Source organism: Carya illinoinensis, chromosome 3 (assembly GCF_018687715.1).
Source record: "Carya illinoinensis cultivar Pawnee chromosome 3, C.illinoinensisPawnee_v1, whole genome shotgun sequence".
NCBI lineage: Eukaryota > Viridiplantae > Streptophyta > Magnoliopsida > Fagales > Juglandaceae > Carya > Carya illinoinensis.
In genome coordinates this window covers 1,132,923-1,151,370 of record NC_056754.1, presented here as the reverse complement: position 1 = coordinate 1,151,370, position 18,448 = coordinate 1,132,923, and the positions used below count along the sequence as shown (strand labels likewise).

Sequence of the window (18,448 nt, the reverse complement as noted above, 5' to 3'; positions counted from 1 at the left end):
AAAAATGTATATATCATTTTTTAATACTATTCAATTAACAGATCAATGGTATCAAATATCGGACAAATACTACAAAAAAAAATGGATTAATTTTATGACTAATTTATTGTAATAAAATATTATTGTAATAAATTAGTCACAAATACTTATTTTTCATGTAGTGAAATAAGTGAAAGCTACCAAATAATTTTTCAATTAATTGCTGTTACATTAATGGATGATGAAAGATGAAGATTGAAGTTATGATTAATACCATATACATCCATCGAATCTTATCACTTTTATCTTACAGTATTGATATAAAACTATTTATTAATTTTTGTTATTTTAGAGAATAATAATGGTTATGAACAACATTACATTAACATATAATCATTATAATTTTTTTAAATTTTCATATAAAATATAATAAATAATTCACTTTTTTAAAATTTTAAAATAAAATTAATATTAAAAAATTATATTATAATAAGATTTTATTTAATTTTCAACAAAATAATTTATTTCATCTCATCTAAATTATTTATAATCAAAAGAAATGATAAATAGATAAGAATATGAGAAATGATATTTGCAGTCGTAATTGTGCAAACGGCGTGCAATCGCTTTGAAAAAAATGAATTAATATGGGACCCACATGAAAAAAAAACTAACTTTTTAATCGTGGACCTCACTCTTTTTCAAAGCGATTGCGCAGCATTTACAATTCTACAACTGTATATAGCATTGCTCTAAAAATATATATAGTATATAATTCCACCAAAAAGCCTTGTAGCCCTTTGTCCGCGATGCAGTATTTGTTGTACAACATCTTTTTGAAATATTGAATCACAGCTCATTAGCTTCCCCATAGTCTCCCTTTACATATGCATGTATGCTAATCCAAAAAATAAAAACAGTCAAATCGAGTGGAGTACTGCTAAAATTTAAAAAGTTCTTCTCATTAAACAATGTGATAAATGTTCGAATGAATGAGGGAAAGAACGAAGTCAAACCAATAATCACTATCAGCTTAGATTTTTTTCTTTTTAAACTGACATATATTGTATTTAGAGCCATGCATGCATATTGATTAAAATGGTCTGCTTCGATGCTGTTTGATCGGTACGTTTTGCACGTACGGCTATTTGCCATAGCCCCAAAAGTCCATCTCTCCGCCTAACGAAAGCGGACCGATTTGGTGTACGGACGATGATGCGTTTATATCCTCGAATCTCCCCCCTTTGGAGGAGTCTTCGTTTCCGAGATGATCATGATCAGAAGTGACAAGGTGGCGGTCGAGCATTGCCCATTCGTTCATGCCCTCATGAACCTCTGATCTCCCTGTTACCATCTGTTGAGCCACCGCCGGCTCAGAACATGTGCCCACCTCTAAGCTGCCCAGCTCACATGAATTAGCAGCCTGGTACGGGAGGCTCTCGCTTCCACTCTCACAATCTCTAGGGTTTGACATGAGCTGCTTGACCATTATAGGTGACTCCGAATTAATATTAGGGAACTGGGTCGAGTGGTCAAAGCCGAGCTGGGGCTTGTGAACTGTCGGAAAAAGGCCGGGTTGGGATTGGAAAAGGTAGTATTGAGATGCTGGGATGTGGGAATTATATTGATGGAGTGCTAGTTCAGGCTCAAATCTTGGTTGGTTGCCGTTGTTGTGGTGTTGATGTGCTAGGTACTGGTTTTCTGATCTGTGCATAAAGGAACGAGGTCGGTGGTTGGTTAAAGTACTGTTCATGCAGTTATGCTGTTGACCCGAGTTCATACTCGACCCACCTGATCCAGCACTCCCAAACTTGAATAGATTCTTCTTCTTGAACACCCTGCACACCACCCAGCCATCTTCCTAGAGTACAAATGCATGCAACATAAAAAAAATTCAAAACCAGATCAGAAGTCAAATAAGGCGTACAAAAGTTTTGATTAATTTGATTGTAGATTTTGGTTTCAATTTTCGCCTTCTGAAAGAAGCTAGGGCTTTCCTAATTGGCAATCTGTAGAAAACTAGCTAGCTAGCTACTTGTTCTTAGACCATGACTTGTAACATAAATCTCCTTCACACGAGCCTCATGATCATGCATGTACGTTTTCTATGTTTGCAGTACTGTATGCGCACGAGTGCTGCATCAATCATGCATCTTTCTTTGTTATGTGGCAAAATGAATCTAGCATCAAGTTAGTCATTGCAAAGATGGGATTTAGATCAAGTCAAGGACTCGGCCTTAATTAAGTAATATCCTTTTAATTAAAAGCACTTGTTGACCACGTGAGAATTAACATTAATACTAGGGGAGGTCAATGGTCGCTTATGTATATATGAACATAAAATATACATACATATTGTGTGCGTGTGTGTGTATTATGTATAGCGATGCACAGATCTGGTAATTATTAAGCTCAATGATGCGAGACACCTTTTATAGCCATCAATAAACCCTTTTAAGTAAGGAAAATGATCCGGTCTTTCTTCGTGTGGGAATGGCAGAGCTCAGAGAGAGAGAGAGAGAGACTTACAGCATTGGAATTTCCTTGAGGATCATCACCGTCTTCAAGCCGGTACTCGTGCATGATCCAGTCAGTCTTCTGGCCGTGGGGAGCTCTCCCTCTGTAGAAAACAAGCGTTTTTCTCATACCAATCTTCTTATAGCTGTTCCTGATGCACTTGTCTCTCCCTGTTGCCTTCCAGAACCCAGCATTTGTTGCTCTATTTGTCCTTGATCCTGTTGGGTACTTCCTATCCTTGTGACTGAAGAAGTACCACTCGTTTTGTGGAGTTGATGATCCAATCTTACATCTCTCTAAACATATATATATAAGCAAAGCAGCACCATCAAAATAGCTAGTAATCAGCTAATTAGTTTAATCACGGGTAAATTAAGTGCATATATATGCAACACATGCATGGGGCATATCATGAACAAAGTACGTGTAGATATATATATCTAATAGATTTTTTTCTTTTTTTGTAAAGATGAGAAATACAAAAGAAGGCGTGCTTGAGAGCCCAACAATGGGCAACAAACAGTACTGTATATAACAAAGTATATAAATAATATTGCAATTCTAAGAATTCATGTGCAGGTTATTTCCCATTCTATATATATTTTTGTAAAATGGCTGGCAATGTAGCTTATATGCTCTAGACGTACGTCGATCTAGACTCCTACATTTAATTAGCGTTTTGACTTTTTTGAGTCCTTGCATATATATTACTACAATTAATCAAAGTACTTCGCCATGTGAGAAAGCCAAATCTCGAAGGAAGAGCAACTAATATTATTTTTTTTTTCTTCTTAGTGTACTCGTGAAGGAGGAGCATTAATTATATATATAGATATATTTTGTTAATCTAACAGTTTGATCAATCAAAATATCGAATATATGACGTCCCTGGCCGGTAAAAATAAACGCTTAATTCCCATGTTTGTAGGTACTCAAGCCTTACGTAAGGGTCTATAGTCACTTAGGTTGTGTATGGACAGTAAGATGATTTCAGATATTCTGTAAATAGTAATATTAAAAAAATATTAATGAAAATAAGTGAAAAATAATTAATAATAGTGAAGTATTCTTAGAATATTCTGGTAAACTAGCCCTTAACAGCTAAACCATGCACGATCCTTCTCTAAGGGAATAGATGCATGCACCTATAAGAAGAAATTATATATATATATATGAAAAATGATACTTATAATCGTAAGTGTACAAATTATGCTGTGTAATCGTTTTGAAAAAAGTAAATAATTATAGAATTCACATCAAAAGAAATTAATTTTTTAATAATAAACCCGATTTTTTTCATAACGAATGCACGGTTGCTTGCGCACATTACAAGTGTACGTAGCATTAATGCTTACATATATATATATATATATATATGTTCCTTAACGTACTATAAGTTATTCATATTATTGCTACTTTTACATTTTTAAAATTTAATTCTCCTTAATCTATGTGATCTCTTTCAATACAGATTAATTTGCAGAGCTCGTACTGCTTCCAACTAATTATTAATTCCACATATATAAGCGAGATGATCGATCAAGGCATGATTAATTTGCCACAAACGAGTCTTGCTAATCCAAACATTTAGTTCAGAAAGATATATAATTTGACCTATAAGAGAACGGTTTTAATGTTCATAATTCACTTTTATTATTTTTCGATATTGATGATCATCATTTAGAATGCTATTATTTGTTATAAAGGCCTTTGGTCATACAAATAGATCCTATAATTTACATGACCTGCTGCGCGCTTAAGCTCAGCATTCAAGATTCTAGACACCATGAATATGATCGTGAATATCCAAAACCGATTCAACTTATCTAGTAAATTAAATTGGAGCACAACATGATGCTTATATGCAGATTTGTAAGATTCTAGAGCCTCTTCTTTTTCGTTTCAGTTTCGGCAAATTCTCTAGAATGATCGAGATTCTAGTATTAACATGAGTACTAACCTCCATGATCACATTAAAACAGCATCAGCATGGTTTAGTACGTACCTTGCAAGTCCCAGGGCTCCATCTTATTCAAGTCCACCTCTCTAATAACATCCATTTCAAACTTCTGAAACGACACCTTCTTCTTCAAGTAGTAGTGAAGCAGCTCTTCGTCCGTCGGATGGAATCGAAACCCTGGAGGCACACCGCCAGTACTCGAGGAAGCTGCTGCCATTACCAGGCCGAGCCAGGAATTAACCAGTACAAGAACGTTAACTAGCTAGCTGCTCCTCCTGAACCAAGCGTCTCTGCGATCTTCTGATCACCAAAAGTACTAGCTAGCTGCCTCTCTATTTAGGTTGAGCACTAAGTTTCTACGTGGGGATGCCGTCATGGCTGGGACTTATATAATATATATCACCAATAATGTTATTATTGGTGCCAACGGGGGCATGGTTGATGCGAAAATGTTGACGGCCGGTGACTACGCCGGCATGAATGGATAAAGTTATCGTGAAAAGCAAGTCATGATCCACGGACAAGAAGCCGCTAGGACGGTATTTTTTAAGATATATAGTTTACACTTCTTCTACGCGCTTATACGGAGCGTTCCGTATTCTCTCCCGCATGGCCGGCCATTATATGGTACGTGAGCTCCGTATATACAAGACGAGCTAGCACAGACTGACAAACCTTAACAATTGCCCAGTAATTTCCATTTTTTCTTTGTTTAGACGTTGATGGTATCCCGCGTGTGTATGTCTATATATATATATATATATATATGAAGATCCAGGCTCTGCATGTGCATAATAATGATCATGAGTGACTATTAATTCTCACCTATCTATCTAATTATAAATTAAACTATTAATTAAAGCTATAAAAATGATCCCGAGAAAATAAGAGATAATATTTTAGGTACGAGATTTTGATTGTTCTCTAAGCAAGGATTGGAAAAAATAGCTTCTGAACTTTCTTGGGATTATCACAATAACATTTTATATGGGTAAGGTGCAAACAGCATTAATATTATGTTAACTCTAGTAGTTAATCAGAGTTCAATGTTCATGGGCGCCCTCATAATATACAGTTGGAAATTATATATGTAGTAATGGCTTGGGCATGCACATGTAGGGATGACCCACCCACCTTGAGAACATTCATACTAATTCACTTGATTGATTCAAGTGCATGATATCGATTGATTCAAGTGCATGATATCTATATGTAGTGGTACTTGACTTTTGCTAGTTTGGTTACATAAAATTAATCAAAGTATCTAATTTCATATAATTATTATAATTTTTTCAAATTCTCGCTTAAAATATAATAAATAATTTAACTTTTTCAAATTTCTAAACAAAACTAATATTAAAAAAGTATATTATAACAACATTTTATTCAACTTTTAACAAAACATATCATCTCATCTCATTTATGTAATCAAATAAAACAAACTATTAATTAATGGGTTCGATTCATGATCTCCATTGAGCTAGCTCATCTTTCACAATTGGTCCAACCAATTCTCTAAAATTATTAGTCATCGAGCATTAACTAGAAATTTAAGAAAATTATTTTTTGCATGTTAATGCATGTAGGACATTGAAAAAAACAATTATGACAGATTATTTATGATGAGAATAACTATTTATAGTAAAAATAAACTCATTTTAATATAAAATTATCATTTTCATCGTCATCTTCATCATTAATAACAATTTAGTTCCATATATTATTTTCTCTTAAATGTGGTTTCATTTATACCATTGAGGCCTAATTCTCAAGTAGATAGTCCAATTCATATGAAAAATACATGGCACTAATGTTTTATAAGAGGTCCGCAAAACAACAAAGTTCGTTAGGGTCAACTAGGGTTGTTTATTTGGGTTTTGGACCAGATATCTGGGTATACCTGGGCTGAAACCCAGATTTCAAACCCAAGCCGGGTTCCGAATTGTGTATACCCAGTAGGGCTGAAAGTCGAACGGTCCGGACCGGAAAAACCGACCGGACCGGTCATTTTTGGACTGGACCGGACCGAATGAGTCCGGTCCGGTCCCGGTCCAATTTTTAAGGAATCGAATGGATTAAAAAAAAATTATTATTTATATAATAGTTGTATATAATTAATTATATAATTATATATAGTATAAAAAAATATTAATAGTCTAATATAGATTGTAGTTATACTTATACTAATATAGTTATATAAATCACTATAACTAATACTTCAACAATAGTTATAGTGACTTATACTAATAGTTTACTATTAATACTAATATACTATCATATGATTTATATAGTTATACTAATCACTATAATTAATACTATGTATAGCTATATAGTATATTTATCACTATAATTAATATAATTTAATTATCAATATACTTATATTTAATTAATAAAATTATCACTATATTATAATTTATATAGTTATACTAATCATTATAGTTAATACTTATATAGTTATGCTACAGCACTGATTCACCACAACTAATATTACTAATATATAGCTATATTAATGTTCTAATACTATTATAATTTATATAGTTATACTAATTATAATAAGTTAATAACTAAATCACTAGAAATATAACTGTATATATTTAGTATCAATGTATTACTATATTCTTTAATATATAACTATTAACTATAATATATAGTACTAGTATAATCGATCAAAAAAAAAATATAGTACTAGTATATATATTAATGTATTAACATATTATAAAAGTTATAGTATAAATTATAATATATCATATATATGTAAATTTATAATAGTATTAGTATAGTTAACTTAATATGTAATATGTTAACATTAAATCACTATAACTACATAGAATATTAGTAATAAGAGTATTACTATTATTTAATATAATATTACATATATTATCACTATCATTACATATATTTATTAGTTATAGTATTAGTACTAGTATAGTTTTTAGTACTAATAGACTAATAGTATTAGTTATTAATATTACATATAGTTACATATATTACATATATTACTATTATTATTACATGATATAGTTACATATATAGTTATCACTATTACTATTATTACATATAATTATTAGTTATAGTATTATTACTAATAGACTAATAGTAGTAGTGTATTACTAATATATATAATAGTATACTATATGTATATATATTAAACATGTCACAATATAATTACAAAATGTCATTGAAAAAAAAAAAAACTCATAGGGTGGACCGAACAGACCGGACCGGACCGAATGAGACCGGACCGTATAAAGTTCGATCCGGTCTAGAGTGGGAAAACTCTGGACCGAATAGGTCCGGCCCGGTCCATAAAACCTCCCCGGACCGGACCGGACCAGACCGAATTCACCCTTAATACCCAGATTATGACCCAGGGCAAAACTTGGATGGATCCGGGTTTTTACCTGGAATTATGGGTTCTAGGCTATGCTTGGTTTCTTCTTCGATCTTTTTTTTTTCTTTTTTTTTTAACTACAAAGGCTATATTATTAATTTTTTCCCAGAAAAAGATATTGCTGAAAAAGCAAATTTTTTCAATCTAAAAGACTATATTTTATTATAATTTTTTTCAAGAAAAAATTTTGAAAAACATATTTTTTTGTATATAAAACTAATTATCTTTTTAACTAAATGCATCTAAAAGATAGAAATTTAATATTTATAATGTAAAATGCATGCAACACATAATTTAACTTACTTCATATTACATTATTTGGTATTTAATTACATTACAAAATATAAAATTACAAGCTATTGTCATGATTAATCATCATTAATTCAATCAAGAGGAACTTCTGCAATACTCTACTAGATCTCCATCATTGTTCCATTTGGATCTTCATAGTCAAAGTACCGACTCACCTAATGAACATCACAAGAAACTATAAATTTCAGATTTCTCAACTTAACAAGAATTGCTCTTGCTAATAATTAAGCAAGGTCATGACAAGACTGAAAAAATAAGGATTAAAATCTTAGCATTACTCCTGTATAAAATAAAAAACTAAACTCTAGTCGTTTCAGAAAATCCTAAAGTTTCATATTTGTAAGAAAATCGTATCTTATTGAAAATAGAAAAGACTATACAAAAGTTTAATCAAGTACATGGCATACCAATAGAGAGGAACATCATTGGAATCCTAATTGCAGTTTGGGGTGTGGAATTGTATTCATATTTTTGCACCTAAGAGAGTAAAAAGAAACGATCCTCTGGTGCACCATTGGTTTCTTAGGTACCATTATCTCTCTCCCTTTCTTTTTCAGTATTCACAAAGTCTTTCATAGGAATATGAATTCAATGATTGATCTTGCTTCTTCTTTTCTTTTTTTCTTTAATATAAATAAATAAACTTTCAGATCAAAAATAAAGACACAACACCACTTTTGTTTGGGAAGGGCATGAGTCATCCAGATAAGGAAACTCAACAGGCTAAGAAATCAAGCAAGGATTCTGTTGTTTAAGTCATAGCATTATGTTTAAAGGTTCATGTATTTTGGTGTTCTTTCCAGATTCAGGACATTTTTTGCCCTAAACTCAAGACATTTTGCTGAGTGTAAATGGTTTTGATTCTTTGAATAAATTCCAACATTCCCAAAACAAACATCATGAATAAAGTAGGGATATAATTACCCAAAACATAGAAAGAACAAAATAAATACTTTGGTTTATAGTTTCAATCTATAGCTAGTGTCGATCTCCTTCACAATTTGTTACAAACCTTCCCCCATCTCCCAACCCCTCAAACAGGCAAAACAGATCTAACCAACCAATTACAACTAACAAAATAATACAACAAAGAATCTAAGCTAAACAAAACTCTAACAAATAAAACCCAAAAAGAAAAAAGCCGATCTAGCCAACCAAAATGCTACTTACTCACTACCACAACATAACAGGTTATAGATATAGGCAAAAAAATAAAACCCAAAAAGAAAAGAGCAGATCTAGCCAAACGGCAACCTCTACTAGTCACCGGCAATGATGGCTAGGGTTTCGACTTCCCCAACACACTTGATACAAAAGAAACCTCCCCCTATGGAGAAGAGATCTAAATCCGAGAGAGAGAGAGAGAGAGAGAGAGAGAGAGAGAGAGAGAGAGAGATTCAATTTAATGAATCCGAGTACTGGATTTTAAACTCGAAACTCAGTTTCATAATCCGCTCAAACTGGATTGGTCTAGATTTTTGTAATATGAGTTCCGGCTCAAATCAAAGTTGAAACCAAGAATCGGAATCCAATTATCTGGATTCCGAACCAGACAGGAAAAAAATTCAGCCTGGATGAACAGTCTTAAACCTAGCTCCCAAACTTAAGCCCACAAAGTCCAGCAAGTTACATGTTGTTACGCGGCCCATGAGCTGAACAAGGATTCGCTGTGTCACCTCGGTGCTTTAGGCCCATGAGCTGAACATGGATGAAGTAAAAATCTAGTACTGAAAGCTAGATACGACTCTCATTGTATGTTCTGATCTATTGTTTTTTAAGAAGAGTCGAGTTATTTAGCTAACAAACAAAATGGAAAAGAAGTTATTGGAATACAAGTTTTATTTATATTATTTCAAACCTTTTCACTCATCTTTATTTTTTAGAATAATAGGAAGGAATGACCTTAGGGTTTTTTTTTTTACTATTTATGTTATTTTATCAATTATTATCTCACTATCTTATAATATGGTATGAAATTATCTAAAATTATTTTTATTATGTTTAATTTGTTCTTTAATTATTTTATATCGATGAACATATTTTTTATTTATTATAATTTTCCTTTGATTGTATTTTCTACTTTAAATCTTACTAAAAAAAATGGTATATTTTTTGGAGGTTTGCAAATTAATTGGTCTTATATTATCCCAATTCATATACCCATTCTTTGTAAAGATTAACATGCTTGGATAGTAAGTTGAGATGAGATGAATTAAAATAAAATTTGAATAAAATATTATTTTTTAATATTATTATTGTTATAAAATTTGAACAAGTTAAATTGTTTATTCTATTTTGTGTGAAAATTTAGAAAAAATTTTAATAATAAAAGCATACGAGATAAAATATTTATTATATCAAGCTGGACATAAAGCATTTTTCTAAAAATTGGATAATGGGTAGCGCGCTCTTATTAGATTATGTAAATACAAATTTAATAGGATATTTAATTAATAAAGTCTAAAAATATGTTGCATTGGATTATATAAATGTAAAAATTGATGACTTTTTACTATAATAAATTAGTATTGTAGGTCAAATTTAATAATTATTCCTTACTTTCTACCGTAATTTAGTTGTAGTAGTTTTTCAAGAGCTATAGTATTATCATTAATTAACATATAAAGATGACCTTCACTGAAATAGCCGAAGCCAAACTTAAATTTTAGCTAATGTGACATGAATTTACATTTATCTATTACCTTCACTTCTAATCCTTATATTAAATTATCTATATAATCTTTACATAATAATATTAATTTATTTTAAAAAAATTTAAATTATTTAATTTTATTATATTTTACCATTCTACCGTAAGCATTTATGCTATCTTCCATTAAACTTGAAGCTCGGATAAAGAAAGAAATCTCGAGAAGTTGGGAAAGGAGTGTGATGAAGCAACAGGGGTTGACGGCGGTTTTGTGTGTGATATGGGCGGCTACCATTTTTTACGGCGAGATGTTCGCGTTCTGGGTGCCCTCTCTCGGGACTTGTTCCTGGCCTCATCATCATCTCCGTCCTTCCACCCATTCCCCTTACCCTTCCAATTCAACGGTACTTCTACGTCTACTGCTCCTATGTCATTCGTTCGTTTTTCGTTTCCGTATTGTATTACAATCACACGAAGGCGAAAATTAATACATCCGAAATGTTTAGTTTATCTGATCTGATGGTGTCAGCTGTTGTTATTGCTAATCCACCGGTTATGGAGCCTAATTTATAATTTAAGTCAACATAACATTGGTGTTGTTGATCTGAAGCGTGCGCCTTTTGGGAGGCTGGGAGCACCCATAATGTAACTATTTTTTAGATTTTCATTGTAGAGTTCAATTTTCGATCTTGGCGTACTTTGGCCTACTCAATACCGGGTAGTTAATCTAGTGGCAGTTACTAATATTAGGACTGTCGTAATTGTGCTTTACATTTCTATGAGATGACAAAACACTTTCACAGACTAGTTTCTCCTTTGTAGGGCTTCCATTTATCTAACTCTAACAACCAATCTTAAACTTTAAGTTTTGAAGCAGGTATATTTTTTTCTTTTTTCTTTTTTTAAAAGAGAGTTGGGAAGCAGGTGTATTTTATCTAACATTTAATATTCTTTGAAAAGTGAGTTTGAGACTCTAGGCTTCAAATATGTTTGTAAACATAGATGTATGCATAGATCTTCAAGTTTATAGCCACAAGCAAAACTGGCGTAGAAACATGTTCTAGGATAGACATTAGACATTCCAATGTACTAACACTTCTTTCTCCTCCGAGTTCAGATGGACAGGGTAGGATATCCAAATGACTATGTAAAAGTTGCCGTTATTACAGATCCACAGGTGAATCTCTTCTACACGTACATGTAAATAAACAGCTTATGTTTACAAACATGATATTTTATGTTTTGTATTTGCATGCTTATTTATGTATATATATGTTATGCTACCGCATTATGTCCTGATATGCGTTCACTATCATTAACAGCTCATGGATAAAACCTCTCTGGGTCTTGCTCCAAAATCCCTTGCCTTGGAGATTGTACAATTCTATACTGACTTGTTCATGCGTAGAGCATTTGTCACATCTATCCTGCCTTTCAAACCTGATGTGATTTTGTTTTTGGGTGATTATTTTGATGGGGGCCCTTATTTGTCAGATGAAGAGTAAGACTTGCAAATTTGTACTCTACTTGAAAATTGTTTTTTGATAAATTATTTCTGCTCGTAAATTTAACTGGCTAAGTTATGATTAAGTAAGCTTTCATTTGTGGTGAGCACTTATAATGAAATAATAAGTTTACCTTTGTATTCCTATTGAACATATATATTTTATGAATGCTGCAAATTGCTTAATTGGGTTCCTTTTTTTTTTTTTTTGAATATTTATGTTCAAACGTATACTTGGTATCTGCTGCCATCAACATATTTTGAACAGATATTTGGATTAAAGTTATTTCATTATTTCAAAGTGGCAAATTTTTTACATCCTTTCTTTTTCATTCTTTCTTTTGCATTTGTTGTTAATTTTCTGGTGTGGAATGCCCTTGACATTCTTTGGTTGATTAGATGGCAGGAGTCTTTAAGCCGTTTTAAGCATATATTTGGTTTGAATGCACAAGGAAGATATACAAATATCAAAGTTCATTACATTGCAGGAAACCATGATATTGGCTATGCAAGTCTTAACAGTCAAAGGCCAGAGGTATTTTAGCACGTTTTTTTTTTTTTTTTATAAGTAGGTATTTTAACATGTTATCTTTGGCGATAGGCTGCTCTTTTTTCTATAATTACATGAGGATTGATATCCAGTCGCTTGCATGAATGGGAGCTGGTCTTATGTCTTACAGCCATTTTATTGTATAGACTGTGCATTTTTTTACAAATGCATGTGTGTTATTCGCTGAACTATATTTGTTTCTACTTTCTGGTAATCTCTTCACTTTTAAAATATGGTTCATCTTGGTTTATTATTGCATTCATGCAGGTTATCAGACGCTATGAAAAGGCATTTGGGATCCGAAACTACCAATTTACCGTTGGAAAAGTGAATTTCATTGCCATTGATGCCCAAACTCTAGACGGTAAACATGGAAGTGGTTAGTGATTCTTCATAACTCATAATTTCTTTTGGTTTTGGTGCACATAATTTTGGATCCAATAACATCACAAGAGCAGAAAAATGATATTTGAGTTCCTCTTCGGAACAGCCCATCTGGTAAGAGCAGAATAAGAGCCCCACAATTATAAATAGACACATAGGATAGTGGCCTAAATTTATACTACACATGCACACATCTTATTAAAACCCAAAACAAAGAAAAAAGAGAGAGAGAAATCTTTTTTTTTTTTGAGAAAAGTAAGAAGTATATTAATAAAAGAATAGGCAAAATGCCACGTTCGGTACAAAGAATGTCATAAACTACGTAGGAGCAATAGAAATAAGGAAATCATGTAGATTTTGGCCATTAAAACTAACAGCAATAGCCCAAGGAAACCCGAAGCTCTGCGAACAGTCCCTACTCCTTCCCATCAGAAACCCCTTCCCCAGATCAAAGCTCCGTGAACAACGGCAACCATGAGAAACGTTGGCCCACCAGTTCCCCATCTATGTTGGCCCACCAGTTCACAAAATTGTTTGAAGCTTCCAGGTTCAATATATAAATCCCAAGAATTGACACGTACATCTATTATTTTGAGGATTAAAGCGCTCCACGGAAATGCAATTGAAACAAAGAGGGTCTTGGTTTCACAGAGAGATGAATGCAAAACTTAGCTAGAAACAAAGAAGCTTGTAAACAAACTTTAAAACAAGAAACTAGCCTAACCTTTATTGAGGCACAGATTGCATCATGGCTTACAAGAACTACGCCATCTACCAATTCCTTGCATATGTGGAAAGTTTCTTCACCAACTTCTTTGACGGCTGCACCATCTGCAAAAGGTCCAACTTGGTCCAACATCACTCTTTGCCCATGATGTAAAGACATTGCCATTGCATTTGCATCAGAGGGCTCCACCCCGATAATCTTTACCTGTGTAAAAAGTATCCTTGATGGATTACATTATAGATTAAGAAACACGTCAAGTACATGGCTGGGGGTCGAGCTCTGTCCTACACCTGACTTGGGGGTCGAGTTGCCGTCGGGGATGAGAATGGGTCGAGATCTTACTTTGCATTGGGATGGAGTGGAAGACGAAGAGGGCACGGGAGGGCTGTGATGAGTTTTTGATCAGGTTTGGACAAATGCACAATATGTAAAATAGAAAACTTACGTGGAGGGTTGTTATTGGAGAGCTGTTAATTGACTAAGAACAGCCGGATAAAGGTTTTCTCATGATATTTCTAGTTTGTCAAAGTGCGGATAGTTTTGAAATGGTCCTCTAATCTGTCCAACCATTTGTAAGGGTTCAAATATAAGCTTTACTACATAAATATTTAAATAACTCTAAGATACTTGTGAAGAAAGTGACAAATATTTGTACAACAATGTCATTTGTATGATAATGAATGTTGATATCAGCATGAATATTAAAAATTCAACATATTTGTTAGTTGATCTTCATATTTATGCTGACCTATTACTTTTTTTTTTTTTTAAATAAAAAAAATTTGTGCTGAGTTATTAGGTTCTTGTTACTCCTTTTCAATTTTTTTTTAGGTCCAGTAGTGGGTTGTAAGTGTTCATAGTTTTGGCACATTGTCGCGTAGGCACACTTGAAAAGTGTTCCTTGTTACATTCCATGCATGAACACACTTCTATGACAAGTGTTAATGCTTGAGTGGCTTTCTTTTTACTATGTCCTTGATGTTCTCTACCTATATTTCTTAGTTTTGATTTCTTTGGAACAAGACATTTGAATTTTCACTCAGAGGAACTGGCAATAGAAACTCATAATTCCCTAAAGTAGAATTTGGGCATATAGCATCCTGGTTTCATTGGTTTTATTTGTTCTGACTGGTTTAGTTAGCTAGTTCAAGGCTTGGTCGGAGAAATAATATATGCTTGAAGATATATTTTGAACGATTAAATGAAATTTCTAATGTTAAGACTAGAAATATCAATATGTTCATGTGGTCTGAAATTTATTAGTCCACATCATTATGCCTGTTGATATTATGCTCTTAGCATATTATGTCTAACTATAGATTGATTAATAAACTCTTAAAGTGGCATCAGATCTCTTGTGTGACTGCTGCCTTCTGCTTATCTTGCATGCTGGATGATTCTGCAATCTTGATAACTGAATATATAATCTACAGGGTATCCACAAGAAAATCAGGCTTCCCAAACCTGGAATTTTGTCAAGAATGTCTCCATGGGTATGTGATACTGACTTGTACTTCTGTGTTTTGCTTTTTTGTATAAAGAAAAAAATCGTTCATTTATATCTTTCAAAAATTTCTAGATGATCAATTGTATCCAAGGGTTTTATTAACCCATATTCCATTGTATCGGCCGGATTCGACGTACTGTGGTCCTTATCGTGGTTCCCAAGTCATCAATCAGGTATTGTTTTCTCATATTTGGAGTAAGAAGTTCTAGTGAAACTTATTCTCTTTAATAATAGTCTGTGTATATGCATTTTATAAGCATTATAGTGAATTTTACCTTCTCCTTACCCCTCAAAAAAATAATATAATATCTTTGGTTTTGGATCTAAATGCCCAGTTCTTGACCTTACAATATGAGTCTTTTTTTTCATGTCCAGCGGATCTTGCATGCTGCTCATGGTCAAGAAGTGGTGTAAGTTTCTGGACTCACTTCTGTGCAACAGGCACAATAAGAAATGCATGAACTTTGTTTAGTTTGGGTGTTGGTAATTGAGGAGGCAGCTTAACAGTGGGCCCAATAATACAGGTACCAGAATTATATCACCAAGGAATCATCAAAACACCTGCTAGAATTAATCAAACCTGTAAGCTCTCTTTCCCTTCCTTAATGCATATTATAAACATTGATACAAATGGGGACCGGCCCCACGGACATATTCCCAACACCTTTCTTTGATGCATCCTGTGCATGTCCATGTGCGCTAGCCAAGTTAGGCATGTTTTGGGAGTTTCAAAGTAGTGTTGTCGTTAAGATAATTCAGGTGACCAACCACATCGTACAAATTTCAATACAATTGGTGACTGGAGAGTAGAAATTATGAAAGACAAGAATAAGGCAACATGAAAAAAGATACATCGCCAAAAATAAATCAATAAATAAAGCAGTTGAAAGAGAAAGCAGGAAACTTAGGGCAGCTAATTTCACTTGTAATTATTATTTTAGGCTTTTGCAGGTACTCATTTTATCTGGTCACGATCATGATCAGTGCACAATCGCCCATGAGTCAACATCTGGGTCCATAAAGGAGGCAAGTATTGACATTTAGGCATTTGTAATTTTTACCCATGGTATGACATTGGATGATGCTGTACAGCACACTGTAGGGACCGTCAGTTGGCAACAGGGAAACTTGTATCCATCTTTCATGCTCTTATCTGCTAGCAACTTTGCACTCTCAAATGGATCCAGTCCAGAAGAAGCAGTCCTTACTCATCTGTGCTTTCTTCCAATGCAAACACACATCTACATGTGGTAACTCTCTCTTCCAACTTGTGACAGTAGTAAGTTATATATTTGAACTTGTCAGATAGCTTTTGTTCTTAAGTTGCTTAAAATGTCAGGTATCTTTCGCTCTTTGTTCTGACCCTTCTCGCCCTCCTCCTATGGCCTGCAAGTGGCTTAAATAACTGGCACCACTGTTGTGATTTAATGACAAGTTGCAACATTTTTAGAGGTGGAAGAAAGGAGAAAAACGAAGATGACAATTGTGAATATGAGATGATGTGGGATGCGGAAGGATCAATGCATCTGGTTAAGAAAGCATTGAGTGTCCCGATGACTAATTTAAGTGAAAGCGGTTCGGTAGAAAGGTGCCTTTCAGCTCTTAATTCTCTCTCTCTCTCTCTCTCTATTTATATATATATATATATCTATATATAATGTATGTATATGGCAAATTATGTTCTGTCTCGTTAGATGTGTGATTATATTTTATAAGAGATGTGAATTGAAACTTAACATCCTTTTGCAAGCTCATTTGATCTTGTGGATGGGCACCGGTAATGTATAAATATAATTTAAGAAAATCTCATTCCGGTTTGCTTATCAAAAAATTATGTTATTGTAGTCCTTCTGAGTTATACTTGGGCAGTTGCATTTTTGTTCTTTATATTCGCTTTTTCTTACTAATATATTCCATTTTATCTTTTGGTGGCAGGGGTAATGCTGTGATGCGACCGACAGCTAAGAAGCACATTAATCAGGACATCTCCATGGACGTGGAGTCTGTGCTGACAATACCGACTAGAAGTAAATCAAAGACAAAGATTGCGATCCAAAGAGTGTTGCGAACATTACGGATGCTTGTAGTCATTGCTGCGGTGAATCTTCCTATCTACATGATGTTACTATTCAAGGATTGGATTGACTAATGACATGATCGGCCAGATTCAGCACCCAAAACATAACGAAATTTTCTGCTTCAGTCGTTTGTTGCATCATATTTATGCATAAATGGTGGCCATGCACAAGATCAAATGAGCTCACGAAAGGATGTTAAGTTTCAATTAATTTCAGATCATTTTGTACTTTCCATTTGATGGCATGCGAGGAATTAAATTTGTAAATTTGATGCTTAAGACTCAGGTAGAAAGATAGACATATCATGTGGTCTTACAACATAATGCTGTCTATGTAGGATTTTTGAGTGCTGTATATTCCCATTTAATGCATTGTTTCTCTCTCCATAGATTGAACTAAATTTCAATTACAGGTAGAGAGAAGTTGTCAAAAGGTATGTGATGGATAACTTGTGAGAGTACAAGGGTGATGGCATCTCATATTTTAAAATGATGACATGTAATCAATGGTTGGTGGAGACTGAAAGTAATCCAACCGTTGTATTTGTAATATTAGGAGATCCGGTTTCCATTTTGGAGAAATAAATATAGTACAGGACAGGACCATAAGACACGTTGGACTGTCTGGCCTTACGGCTCACAATATAAAAAAGAAGAATTCTAAAGGATCTTTGGCTTTGTTATTTCACGTTCAAAAATTTTATTTATTGTCTACATATCACACATCATTTTTAATTTTTAATTTTTTTTCTTATCAAATGTGTGATATATGGATTATAAATAGAAGAATTTAATAAGTTTAGGAAGAATAAAATAAAATAAATTTAAAATAAATATGGTATGTGAGGATAATGAGTAATAAAATTATTTCATATTGGACTCAACCTTCT

General features: G+C 33.3%; 2 protein-coding genes across 3 annotated transcripts; one reads left to right on the top strand and one right to left on the bottom strand.

Annotated features, from left to right (window-relative positions):
• Window positions 1-982: 982 nt before the first annotated feature.
• LOC122305781 (protein BEARSKIN2-like) lies at window positions 983-4,832 on the bottom strand. The gene is made up of 4 exons (XM_043118328.1): window positions 4,806-4,832; window positions 4,502-4,718; window positions 2,512-2,792; window positions 983-1,840 (listed from the first exon to the last, which is right to left on the bottom strand). Exons 1-4 carry the CDS (start codon window positions 4,830-4,832, stop codon window positions 1,124-1,126), a joined length of 1,242 nt encoding a protein of 413 aa, XP_042974262.1. The 3' UTR covers window positions 983-1,123.
• Window positions 4,833-10,967: 6,135 nt separating this feature from the next.
• LOC122302300 (uncharacterized protein C630.12) lies at window positions 10,968-17,945 on the top strand. Of its 2 annotated transcripts, none has more exons than XM_043113493.1 (13): window positions 10,968-11,213; window positions 11,927-11,986; window positions 12,132-12,310; window positions 12,713-12,848; window positions 13,131-13,227; window positions 15,408-15,467; window positions 15,554-15,654; window positions 15,857-15,891; window positions 16,006-16,063; window positions 16,433-16,507; window positions 16,574-16,731; window positions 16,821-17,069; window positions 17,417-17,945. In XM_043113493.1, the coding sequence occupies exons 1-13, from the start codon at window positions 10,983-10,985 to the stop codon at window positions 17,628-17,630; spliced, it is 1,653 nt and encodes a 550-aa protein (XP_042969427.1). In that variant the 5' UTR covers window positions 10,968-10,982; the 3' UTR covers window positions 17,631-17,945. The 2 variants fall into 2 exon arrangements, with proteins under 2 accessions (XP_042969427.1, XP_042969426.1); XM_043113492.1 differs by having other exon boundaries at window positions 13,131-13,242.
• Window positions 17,946-18,448: the final 503 nt, after the last annotated feature.

What these genes read in the sequence shown, in the direction of transcription:
- LOC122305781 (XM_043118328.1), bottom strand. Translation starts at nt 4,832, where the DNA reads ATGACGGCATCCCCACGTAGAAACTTA. An exon ending in CATCCCCACGTAGAAACTTA is followed by an intron (nt 4,719 to 4,805) that starts GTGCTCAACCTA and finishes AGGAGCAGCTAG; the next exon opens with CTAGTTAACGTTCTTGTACT. An exon ending in ATCCTCAAGGAAATTCCAAT is followed by an intron (nt 1,841 to 2,511) that starts GCTGTAAGTCTC and finishes TTTGTACTCTAG; the next exon opens with GAAGATGGCTGGGTGGTGTG.
- LOC122302300 (XM_043113492.1), top strand. Translation starts at nt 10,983, where the DNA reads ATGCTATCTTCCATTAAACTTGAAGCTCGGATAAAGAAAGAAATCTCG. An exon ending in AGACGGTAAACATGGAAGTG is followed by an intron (nt 13,243 to 15,407) that starts GTTAGTGATTCT and finishes TATAATCTACAG; the next exon opens with GGTATCCACAAGAAAATCAG. An exon ending in CATCTGGGTCCATAAAGGAG is followed by an intron (nt 16,508 to 16,573) that starts GCAAGTATTGAC and finishes GATGCTGTACAG; the next exon opens with CACACTGTAGGGACCGTCAG.